Source organism: Melanerpes formicivorus, unplaced genomic scaffold, assembly GCF_026170545.1.
Source record: "Melanerpes formicivorus ecotype bairdi unplaced genomic scaffold, bMelFor1.0.p_v2 SCAF_4, whole genome shotgun sequence".
In the NCBI taxonomy this organism is placed as follows: Eukaryota; Metazoa; Chordata; class Aves; order Piciformes; family Picidae; genus Melanerpes; species Melanerpes formicivorus.
The window spans coordinates 26,727,154-26,739,669 of NW_027142356.1; the positions used below are offsets into that span (position 1 = coordinate 26,727,154).

The window sequence follows — 12,516 nt, forward strand, 5'->3', positions numbered from 1 at the left end:
GTGAGTCCAGCTCCTCCAGTCACGCCGGCCTTGTGAATCAGTCATGCCTTAGGCATTGTTCTGTGATTAACCAGTTGTACTAATAGTATCAATTAATAGAATTAATAGTTCCAACCCTGTGCCATAAGCAGAGACACCTCCTTCTAAACCAGGTTGCTCAAGACCTCATCCAGCCTGCCTTTCAACACCGCTAGGGTTGGAATCTCTACAGCCTCTCTGGGCAACGTGTTGCAATGCCTCACCAAGCTCATGCAGAATGGTTGCTTCCCAGTGGCTAACCTAAATGGACCTTCTTCCAGTTTGAAGCCATTCCTCCTCATTCTGTCACTCTATGCCTTTGTCAAAAGTCCCTCTCCAGCTCTCCTGTAACCCCCTTTAAATCCTGGAAGGCTGCTCTAAGGTCTCCCGGGAGCCTTCTCTTTTCCAGGCTGAACAGCCTCAGCTCTCACATCCTGTCCCCACAATGGATGTGCTCCAGCCCTCTGATCATCTTTGTGGCTTCCTCTGGACCCTCTGCAACAGTTCCATGCCCTTCTTGTGTTGGGGACTCCAGATCTGGACACTGTACTGTGAGGTCTCAGAAGCTGGGGTGATTCCTATAGAAAGAAAAAATACCTCCCCACAACTAATACACATAAAGACAAACAAATCAGCTTGGATTCTTGCTTACAGCCTGTGAAATACTTTGCAAAAAAAGGCAAACTTAATGTTTTCAGTTCACAAGAACTGAAGAACAACCTGGTTGTTGGCCCAGGTTTTCTGCAGGGCTCCCTAATAGTGGAGGTGGTGTGGAAGAGGGAATATCTGATTGCCAAACTAAGGAAATATAATTATTTTGAAATTAAATGTCTGCTGCTTTTTTTCTTTCTTTTTTTTTTTTTTTTTAATTTGCCTTTTGTGTGGGATTGGAATTTTGTTGGAATGTTTTGGGTTCCCTCTTGCAGATTTGTCCCCACACTTTTTTGATGTAGTCTTAATTTATTAAAAGGCTGAAATTGTTTTTTCCCACAGTGCAACAGGCCAGAACAAAAGATGTTTCTGGAGAAACATCTACAGAAGGCTGGAGAACACAGTGTTATGTCAGGTGTGAAATGGGCCACCTGGCCTCTATCTTCTGGAGCCAGTTACACCCACTGACACCAAAAATAACCCCACCTTCTCTGTCTGTGTTCTGTCAATCCATTTGCTTCTAAAAGTTTGTTTCGAGGGAGGCAGCTCTGCCCTTCTTATCCATGGGCCGCTTGTTGCATCTCGTGGTACTTATTGGGACTGACAGGAAGAGCTGAGTTTTCAGAGATTCATAGAATGGTTTGGGTTGGAGGGGACCTTTAATATCATGCAGTTCCAACCCTCTGTCATAGGCAGGGACACTTCCCGCTACACAAGGTTGCTCAGGGCCTCTAGGCCTCATCCATGCACCTCATATTTTTCCAGTCAAATTTTCTCTACATGAAGTTTTTTAAATTAGGCTCAGAGAAGAGATTTCAATAGAATCATGGAATGCCAGGTTAGAAGGGACCTCAAGGGTCATCTGATCAGACCTTTCTAGGTGATAGTGGAGTTTTAATGAGATGACCCTGCACCCTGTCAAGCTCAGTATTAAAGCTCACCAATATAAAAAGGAAAAACAGCATGCAGACTTGGATATCTAACATCTTGCTGCCTTTCTAGGTGAAATCAGGGTGGCTTTTGTGCTATACAACAACTTGGGCACCTATCTCTCCACGGAGAATGCCAGCATGAAGTTGGGAACAGAAGCAATGTCCACTAATCACTCTGTCATTGTCAACTCCCCTGTTATCACGGCAGCAATAAACAAAGAGTTCAGCAATAAGGTTTATCTGGCTGATCCTGTGGTCTTTACCGTCAAGCACATCAAGGTGAGTGAAGCCAAAACCCACCTCCTTTTTCATAGTTTCATAGTTTTTACTCTTCTTATTCTCAATTCCTAACCAAAAAGTGATGCACAAGTTGGCTGCTATGAGGCCCCTCACCCCCAGCAGCTCTTTGATTAGATTTTGAGTTATTCATTTGTTCCCTTTGCACTTTGTGTTATTTATGGAGAATGTCCCTTTCGTGTCACGTTAATAAAAGTGAGGGAAGAGTCTCCTTTGAGCTAATGCCTATTGCTCAGTTGCTGACACACGTCCTTCTGTAATTAAAAACTACCAATATATTAGAATAGACCATAATATTATTTTATCATAGTGGCAGGGGATATTAGAGGGAAGTGGAATTACAGTGGAAGAGGACAGCTAGTCCTCCTGTTAGCCAAGCACAATCATCGCAAAAAGTTGATTGCTTAAAGCAATTAATTTCTCTGCTCTGCAATGCAAATGAAGCAATCTGGTTTTGAAGAGCTGGATTGAGTCTGTGGCTGAAATTAATCAAGAACAAAGAACTAAGTTTTGCATTAGCAAAAAGAACAACAACAATCTAACTTTCTCCAGTCATACTTGACGTATCAGCTACTGCTGATGGCCTCTCTGAAATTAAAGGGTGACAGCTACAAAGTGCCTTTGGGAGATAAATGAAAAAGAAAAGGATAAAAACCTCACCACATTTAGAAATCTCTGAAACCCTGTAATTTTTATTGCATTGATTCATTTCTTCCCCACAGCAGTCAGAAGAAAATTTCAATCCCAACTGCTCATTCTGGAGCTACACAAAGCGTACCATGACAGGATATTGGTCCACCCAAGGCTGTCGCCTCCTGACAACTAACAAGACTCACACAACATGCTCCTGCAATCACCTGACAAACTTTGCAGTCCTGATGGCACACGTGGAAGTTAAGGTGAGTGGAGGTGGTGTACATTCAGAGACTGCCAAAGCATTGGGCAGTGAAAGTGGCCAGGATAATCACAGAGTTATAGAATGGTCTGGGTTGGAAGGGACCTTCAGTTCCAACCCCCCTGCCATGGGCAGGGACACCTTCGACTAGACCAGCTTGCTCAAGGCCTCATCCAACCTGGTCTCAAACACCTCCAGGGAGGAGGCATCCACAGCCTTCCTGGGTAATCTTTTTCCAGATACATTTTGTTACTGCAACTGGAGCTAGGCACAAAAATTGCTGTTGCAGTAACTTTAATGGTAGAAACCATCTCATGGAAATAAGAGCTGGTGTCCAACCTTACAATCTGTAACAGAGGAAGAACGTGGAACTGTTAGAGCAGGTCCAGAGGAAGCCTGTGAAGATGCTCAGAAGGATGGAGCACCTCTGCTGTGAATGAAGGCTGAGTGAATTTGAGTTGTTTCAGAGGAGGTCTTCCAACATTCTTCCAGTATTTGAAAAAAGCCTCCATGAGAACTGGAAAGACACTTTTGACAAAGGCATGGAGTGACAGGAAAAGGGGTAATGGCTTCAAACTGGACAAAGCTGCATTTGGATTAGATATTAGGAGGAAATTCATCCCTGTGAGGATGCTGAGGCCATAAAACTGGTTGCCCAGAGAAGCTGTGGATGCTTAAAGCATAGAAGTCTTGAAATCAAGGTTGGATTTGGCCTTGAGCATGCTGATACTATAGGAGGTGTCCCTGCCCATATCAGGGGGTTGAAGCTAGATGATCTTTAAGGTCCTTCCCCACCCAAACCATTCTGTGATTCTATGATTCTAGGACTCCATGACCTGCTGCTGCAGAATGATGTCTCCATTGTATTGTGCAGGAACCACCACCAGTCCAGGAGACATGCCAGTGATTTGTGTGGCATTATCTGAATAAATAGCCTAGTCAGAGTACAGGTTTATAGGTTAATGGCATGCTGCAGTCCAAGTCTGGCTTTACTAATTTGATAGACTCATAGAATGGTTGGAAGGGACCTCTCTCCAACCTCTCTGTTATAGGCAGGAATGCCTTCCACTAGAGCAGGTTGCTCAAGGCCTCATCCAGCTTGACCTTGAGCACCTCCACTCCTCGCCCAGCCTATATTTGCACTTGGGATTGCCCCAACCCAAGTGTAGGACCTTGCACTCATCATTGTTGAACTTCATGAAGTTGGCTCAGGCCCACCTCTCCAGCCTGTCCAAGTCTCTCTAGATGCCATCCCTTCCCTCCAGTGTGTCAGACAGACCACACAGCTTGGTGTCACTCACAGACTTTCTGAGGGTTCGCTCAATCTCTCTGTCCATGTCACTAGTGACTGCTTGAAGTTTCAAAAGCAATGTTTCACCTGCCTGGAGGTAACAGATATACCAGAATCACTGAAGTCAGAGGTTGCACCTGAGAAATGTAGATAGCTTTCCAGGCCACTGCAGTTTGTAAGTGCCATCCCTCCTGTGTGGTGCAGATACAAACTAGCAGCAAGCAAGCCTCTTCCCAGGCTGCAAGAAGGTCAACCTTGCCTGCACAGCATTTCACCCAGCCCTTATTAGACTGACAGTGCAGGTGTTATCTCATCTTGCAGAATGTGAGACCCTTGCTTGCCTATGCTCAGCCAACAGGTTAGAAAGAGCTACATCTGGAATCTTTCCCAGTTCCAAGTCAGTGTGCAATTAGCTGGTGGGTGTTTCTGGATGTTAACAAGTGACCTCAAGACTTTCAGGTCATGTTTTCTCATTTGGGTGCAGCCAGAACATCATTGTTGTAAGAGCCAAGCTGGCTCCACTTTGTTGACTCTGATGCAACCAAACAGCATCCTGGCACATCTGCTTTAGTGATCATCCTGGTCTGAGGGCAAAGGGCAGTGTGTATCCTGCAAGCTTCACTCCAGCTGCTTATCACCTTGCTCTTGGCTGCACCATCACATTCTGGTCTGCTGGTAGAGCTGGCCCTGTGGCTCCTGGCAAATCAAGAGGTGGCCTGGATGACTTTCCTTCTGCTGTTGCAATGTGCTGATTTTCATATCTTGGCAGCAGAACATCTGCTGGTTTAGAAAGGTGGAGGCTTTAAAATGGTTTGTTTTCATTTGTTGAAAAATTTCTTTCCTGAGCAGACTGATCAGATACTGAAACAGGCTACCTAGGGTGGTGGTAGAGTCACCATCTCTGGAGATACTCAAGCAATGTGTGGACGTGACACTTCAGGACATGTTTTAATAGCTACAGTGGTGTTAGCATGAAGGTTGGACTCAGTGAACTTGAGAGCTTTTCCAGCTGAAACAATTCTGTGATTCTATGATCTCTCATAGCCATACTTTCAAGCCATTTATTGTCTTGTGTTTTGTCCAAAGAGGCATTCCTTGCTTCAAAGATTTTTTAGTATTCTTGGAGGTGGAACAATCCTTAGGGAAAGGATGTTGCATAGAATCATAGATTCATAGAATGGTTCAGGTTGGAAGGGACCTTCAAGATCATCCAGTTCCAGGCCCTTGCCATGAGCAGGGACACCTTCCATTAGACCAGGTTGCTCAAAGACTCATCCAAACAGGCCTCAAACACCTTCAAGGTGGGTACATCCGCAACATCATTTCATTGTCTCGCCACCCTTGCTGTAAAGAAGGACCTCTTATCGGTGTTCTAGCCATGACTGGCATCCCCAGGGAGGACTGTCACACACACATGACAATTAATGATATTCTGGGAATTTTTGCAGCAGCAATAATTCAGTCTGTAATTGAGACTTGGAGTTTGCTGACTTCAATTTGTCGAAGTTTTGGATCTGTTGGAAGCATCCTTTAGTGTAGCGAGCATCCACAGCACCCTACCTAATGAGATCGAACACTGGGCAGCGAGGAAAGCGGACACCCTGAGTCCTGCTCCTTAATCAAAAGCCAGCATCAGTTTGACAAGTGTCACTTCTGCTCATGAATGATCTCCCCTCCTTGTAGTATGGCCAAAGAACGTGTCCTCCAGAGGAGACCTCCGTGGCTGCTCTGCAAGCTACACGCTGGGAGCTGGGATTTAATTATTAGCAGAGCCTATGTGGCAAGGCGGAGCTGGAAGGTAGCACCACTGAGGAGGTGATTGATGGCCCTCTGGTTCTCTAGCATGGAACAGCAATATGTCTTTGTCCAAAGGGGCAGAAAATGACATTGGCTGACCATGGCAGCAAGAATTTATTGGTGTGCTTCAAGAGTAGAGGTTGCTGGGGTCAATTCCAGTCTTAATAGGACAGTGCCCAATTAAGAGGAGGAGATTTGAATTTGAAGGTGCTTTCTGGATGTTAAAATTAGTTTGGCTCAGAGTTTCTTCTTCACCCACATATTTAAGCTTAGGAAGGGCAGATTTAAACTAGAGATTAGGAATAAATTCCTTCCAGTGAGAGTGGTGAGATACTGGAACAGGGTACCCAGGGAGGTTATGTATGCCCCCTGCCTGGAGATGTTCAGAGCCAGGTTGGGTGAGGCCTTGAACAATCTGGTCTAGTGAAAGGTGTCAGCTGGCCTTTGTAAGGAGAAACAATAGTAGACTCTTATAGATATTTTCTTAAATAGGAGAGACATTGAAGTGCTGGAGCATACTCAGAGAAGGGCAACAAAGATGGTGAAGGGTTTGGAGAACAGGTCTGGTGAGGAACAGCCGAGGGAACTGGGGATGCTTAGTCTGGAGTAGAGGAGGCTGAAAGGAGACCTCATTGCTCTCTACAGCTCCCTAAAAGGAGGTTGGAGTGAGGTGGGGATTGGTCTCTTCTTCCAAGTAACAGGTGATAGGAGGAGAGAAAGTGGACTGAAATTGTGCCAGGGGAGGTTTAGGCTGGACATTAGGAAGACTTTTTTTGCTGTTAGAGTGTTCAGGCGTTGGAACAGTCTGTCCAGGGTCAGCATCCCTGGAGGTGCTCAAGAGGTATTCAAGAAATGTGTGGACATGGCAATTTGGGATGTGATTTAGTGGCCATGGTGGTGTTGGGTTGCCCATTGGACTCAATGATCTTAGAGGTCTTTTCCAACCTTAATGATTCTATGATTTTAAATCATGAGATATCTTTAACATAGATGAGGTCTATGTTAAAGATCTGTCATTAAAATAAGCAGTATATTTGGTTTGATCCTTAACTTCTCCCAAAGACATGGTGGTTCTCATGGCAGGAGACAACAGCAGCAGTTCAATAAGCCATTCTACCTGTGTAATTGCAGCAGAATTATTCTGACCCTACAAGCTGCTTTTCATAGGAGCTCACACTTTGCATCACATTAATTATGGCAAATGCATCTTAAATGTACCATGGGATAAATCTGCAGACACAAAACAAGTTCAGAGCTGGTGGGAAAATGCAATTAAAAAACCCCCACAGCAACAATCCACGCAAAGAGAAGAAGCAAAGGTACCTCAGGGTAGATAAATGTTGCTTATCAGTGTGTAGTGAATTCCAGAGCTTACTCTTCTTCTAACGAAAAATAAGTAAAGAAATAAAACAAGAGAGAAAAGTGAGGGTGAGGGTTGGGTGGTGGGGGTGGTGGTGTGTGTAGGAGAAGTGTTTAAACTGTAGCAATTAATGGGAAGCTCTCAGATGTGATTCCACACCACAAACACTTTACACCATGCTAATTATTTGGGGAATGGAAGTGGAAGGTGAGCTAAGGAGAGGAAGGAATAAAAATATATGGAGTCTAAATGGAATGCAGTGGTCCATTGCCTACAGCAATACAGCCATTTAGGATATAAAGAGCCAGCTGAAGCTACTGCAGTGCTGGCATCTCCATATACTAGCACTTGTGGGATTGGACAGCAGTAAGAGAAAGCAGAGGTGGGTGCAAGACTGCAAAAAAAACACCCTGACTGCAGAATGAAGCTACTGGAGCTGCTGCAGAATGGATTTGAAAGACAAATATTTATGTACCAGCACAAGGGGTTAATTCTAAAAAAATAAATTAAAAATTGCACTTTGCAACATGTAATATTCACAGAATCATGGGAAGGGTTGGGTTGGAAGGGAGCTTGAGCATCATCTAGTTCCAACTACCTGCAATGATGCAGGGATGCTTTCTACTAGACCAGCCTGCTGAAGGCTTTATCCAGCCTGGCTTTCAACACTTCCATGTTTCAAGCCTCCACAACTTCTCTGGGCAACCTGTTCCAGTGCCTCACCACCCTCAAGGGGAAGAATTTCCTCCTAATGTCTCATCTAAATCAAGCTTGTTTGAGTATGAAGTCATTCCCCCTCATCCTGTCACCCCATATCTCTGTCCAAACTCCCTCTCCAGCTCTCCTGTATTCACCTTCAAATACCAGTAGGCTTCCCCTGGAGCCTTCTCTTCTTCAGGCTTAACAGACCCAACTATCCCAGCCTGTACCCATAGGGGAGGTTGTCCAGCCCTCTAATGATCTTTGTGGCCTCTTCTGGACCCACTTTATCAGTTCCATGCCCTTATTTTGGAAGCTTCATAGCTGGACACAGTACTCCAGGTGAGTCTCACCAGAGCAGAGTAGAGGGGCAGAATCCCCTTGCTCCACCTGCTGCCCATGCTACTGAAGATGTAGCCCATGACAGGGGTGGCTTCTTGGATCCAAGCTCACATTACTGGCTCATACACAGTGACTCAGAGATGTGCTGCTGAGGGCCATGGTTTAGCACCAGGCTTGTTAGAGTTAGGGAACAGTTGGACTGGATGATCTTACAGGTCTTTTTCCAACCAAAATGATTCTATGATTCTAAACTTGTCCCACTTGGGTCTCTGCCCAGTCCAGCACACTGCCAGCTCCCACTGGGCACCAAGTGGTCATAATCTGAGCTGTGTTTTTATTTACTGCTTGCTTATTCCTCCACCTGCAAACATAATACTCTTTCCATTTCTGGAGGGACAGATTAGGCAAAGGAATGTGTCCTCTGCTGCTGGCAGCTTGGTTTGGTGGCTGTTTTCCTCTACTGATGTTTTTAATAAGGAAGGAAATGGCTGCTCATCTTGGGGAGAGACGTTCTGTCATAAGCTGACATTCCCTGGGATTTGTTTTTATTAGCTCAGCTCTGATGTACAGGCACTGCCAGAGCTGCTCATTGATTTTTCCCAGCCTGGAGAGCATCTAGGCTGCCTGCTCCTCCTGCTGTGGTTGCTACCAGGGCTACTGTAACAACTCCTGAACAAGTTGCCATCAGCTGCTCTTGGCATCATCAGGCCAAAAGAGAGGCTCCAAAACCAGAGAAGGGCAACAAAGCTTGTGAAAGGTCTGGTGAACAGGTCATGTGGGGAGTGGCTGAGGGTACTGGGGTTATTCAGTGAGGAAAAAAAGAAGCTGTGGAGAGATTTCATTGCTGTCTACAACTCCCTGACAGGAGGTTGGATCAAGGTAGGCATGGGTCTCCCTAGGAGCAAGTGATAGGAGGAGAGGAAATGACCTCCACCTGTACCAGGGGAAATTTAGGCTGGAGATTACAAGAAACTTCTTGACATTCTCTAAGTCTGCCAAGTTTGATGCTTAACCTGCATCACTTCTCTGCCTCTTTGAACCAACTCCAGGATGGAGAGTCAACCACCTCCCTGGGGAGACTGTTCAGTCTTTGGGAACCCTTTTGGTCAATAAGATTCTTCTAAGATCCAACCTTTCCCTCCCCTGATGCAACATGAGATTATTTCCTCTCATCCTATTATTTGTTAATAGGGAGAAGAGAACAGCCCCCATCTGGCTTCAAATTCCGTTCGGGGAGTTGTAGAGAATGAGAAGGCCTCCTCTCAGCCTTCTTTCCTCCAGAATAAATAACCCCAGTTCCCACAGCTGCTCCAGCTCACTTCTTCTCTTGGACTTTACTAGAAAAACTGCAAATTCATATTTTTTCCCCCAAGGTGTCTTTAAATTGTGCTTGTTCCCAGTTTATTTTTATTATTCCTGCTTGCTGTCTTTTGTGAGTCTGTTGAGTTCAAGGAGGGAGGTTGTAATTATGGAGAAGCTGTTTCCATGGTTGTTTCTCAGTACTCCAGGGATGGTTGAATGTGCATAAAATCAATATTATCATTATGATTAATATTAAAAAGAATACTAGTCAGAGTGATAATAATAATACAGCAACAAAGTCTGTATTTCTTGCTAATCATGGTGTGCTCAGTGGGCAAGCAATTCTTCCCTGAGGAAGTCCATGAACCTAGATGGCAGAATCCCTCTCCAGGAGCAAAAATTCTCCTGATTCCTGGTCTGTATTTTCAAGTCAACAGAGCTGTAATTTCATGAGAGAGGTACAGGATCCGAGACCAGTGAGATTCATCTCATTGGGGTAGAAGGGACCTTCAAGATCATCTAATTCCAACCCAACACCTTCCACTAGACCAGGTTGTTTTAGGTCCTGTCCAACCTATCCTTGAAAACCTCCAGGGAGGGGACACCCACTACCTGTTCCGGTGTCTCACAACCCTCACTGTAAAGAATTTCTTCCTAATCTCCAGTCCAAATGTGGGGGAAGAAACTCTCAAAGAAATTTCCCCGTGTGAGGTTTTGTCTTGGGATAGTTGAATCTGTGCTGCCAGCCTGCCTGAATGGGACAGATACATCTGGCCAAAGATTCCCTGGTATGTTTCTCCTTGCTTTTGTCTGTTACCTGCCTTGTCCCACTCACCCACTCCAAGATCTCTTAATCACTTCAGCCTGGGAAAGTAATCTAGTCATGTGAGCTGGTGGGGTTGTTCAGGGAGATGTTCTCCTGCCCTTCCCTGGCAGCCTCAGATGCAAGAATGATTTGTAAGGTGCAAGGTTTCCACGGGCATTTTTTTGCACTGAGTTAAGGGAGCTGGATGAGCTGGAATGACACAGATAAAGCAATGTGTGGCCACCAGGACAATGACATATGCTTCACCTTCTCAGTTTTCTGGATGCAGCTGGAGGAGTTGGCTGAAATTATAGGCTCATAGAATTGTTCCAATTGGAAAAGACCTCTGAGATCATCAAGTCCAACCTTCATCCCAGCAATACCATGGCCATTAAATCCTGTCTCCAAGTGCCAAGGAAGACATTTTTCCTAGTCTCCAACCTAAAAGTCCCCTGGCATAATTTCAGGTCACTTCCTTTCCTTCTATACCTGATAGAAGAGACTAAATCCCACCTCACTCCACCCTCTTTTTCAGGTAGCTGTAGAGAGAAATGAGATCTTCCCTCAGTCTCAGAATAGGCATTTCTGTCATGCTCTAGAGGAAGCACACAATGATTTCTTGCCTCTCAGCTGGACTTGCAATCTACACAGAAAACCCCACCTTCACAGTTCCTTTGATACTGGAAATACTGAGGAAGAGCTGCAAAAGCTTTTTGGGAAAGGAGCCCTCATCCCTCCACCTCTGAGTGTCCCTGGAAAGAAAACATCCAGCATGGAAGAGATGGAGGAGAGAGCTGTTGCCCATCTTTCATTATCATTTGATGCCTATCACTCACACTGATAAAGGCAAAGAGCTGAAAGGTTTGAGTTGTTTCTCATGGGTGCTGACGCAGCAGAGTGTCTATCAGGAAAAGCTTGACATTTGATGTGGCTTTATCATTGACAAGCAGGCAAAGAAAATGGATAAATTAATCACCATTTCTCTCCATCTGTCACAAGCTTTTAGCCCCCAGGGAGCAGAATGTTTCCTGCTTGCCCTGGCTTTTTGAAGCATGACACTATTGCATTTGCCAGCCTACAGAATGCCCAAGTCATCAGAGTGCCAGAAGTGGAGGGTAATGTGAACACCACTCAGAGGTCCCTTCCAACCTCCACCATTCTGTGATTCTGTGTTTTCAACAACAGCATCATCATTTCTAGGGTACTTTGGGGTCTATGTCTGTTCAGGGCACCTGCAGCTTACCAGATGCTTTGGAGTCTGTGTTTCAGATTGCAGCTTTCTTAATGCAAGATTCAAGTCTAGGTCCGTTTAGTCTTGTTGCTACTGTTCCCTAGTGTCACAGCTTGGTGAGCAGATACAAATGTTTGTGAAGGGTCTCAGGCAACCTCACTCTGTGTCTGGCAAGTATCAAAGTCACTGAGCATGCGACTGATGACTGGGTTTTGGTTTTTTGTTTTATCTTCAGCACAGTGATGCAGTCCATGACCTGCTTTTGGACTTTATCACGTGGGTTGGCATCCTCCTCTCACTGGTCTGCCTCCTGATCTGCATCTTCACCTTCTGCTTCTTCCGTGGGCTGCAGAGTGATCGCAACACCATTCACAAGAACTTGTGCATCAGCCTCTTTGTGGCAGAACTCCTCTTCCTCATTGGCATTAACCGGACTGACCAGCCGGTAAGAGGCACAGCACTTTCTGTTCCCACCACAGGCTCTCCTCCCTGTGTGCATGGGAAGCAGGGCTGGGAAGTGAGACATTTCTCAGCTGCCTTCATTCTGTGCATCAGTCCTCACAAACTGAAGGCCGTGGTTGCTAACTGGGAGTCAGATGGTGATGCCTTCTGTGATTTCCAGTGCTGCATGTGCATTGTTTCGAGATAATGATTTTTTTTGTTAATAAGTTTTAAGATGATGTTTAATAATTTGGGGGAGTTGGTGTTTAATAAGTTGATGTTCAATAAGTAGATTGTAAAAATGCATTTGTAGTGTGTACATCTTCATATGTTAGTTGGAGAGACGGTGTGTACCTCTACCTTTGTATCTTTGAGTACAACTTACACATGCAGAGATGAGTCTATTTTAAAATAGCTCATGCACATGGTCCAAGTGACAGATTCTCCAAGCTCCT

General features: G+C 45.1%; 1 protein-coding gene across 28 annotated transcripts in view; it reads left to right on the top strand.

Annotated features, from left to right (window-relative positions):
* ADGRL3 (adhesion G protein-coupled receptor L3) overlaps positions 1–12,516 on the top strand; it is a 614,635-nt gene that overhangs the window by 524,428 nt on the left and 77,691 nt on the right. For 27 of the 28 annotated variants that reach the window (XM_068137418.1, XM_068137413.1, XM_068137416.1 and 24 more), the window contains 3 exons: positions 1,672–1,880; positions 2,621–2,797; positions 11,856–12,065. In XM_068137418.1, coding sequence (XP_067993519.1) covers positions 1,672–1,880; positions 2,621–2,797; positions 11,856–12,065 — 596 coding nt within the window. The remainder of the gene's footprint in view (positions 1–1,671; positions 1,881–2,620; positions 2,798–11,855; positions 12,066–12,516) is intronic. The other variant, XM_068137397.1, reaches the window with a different exon arrangement.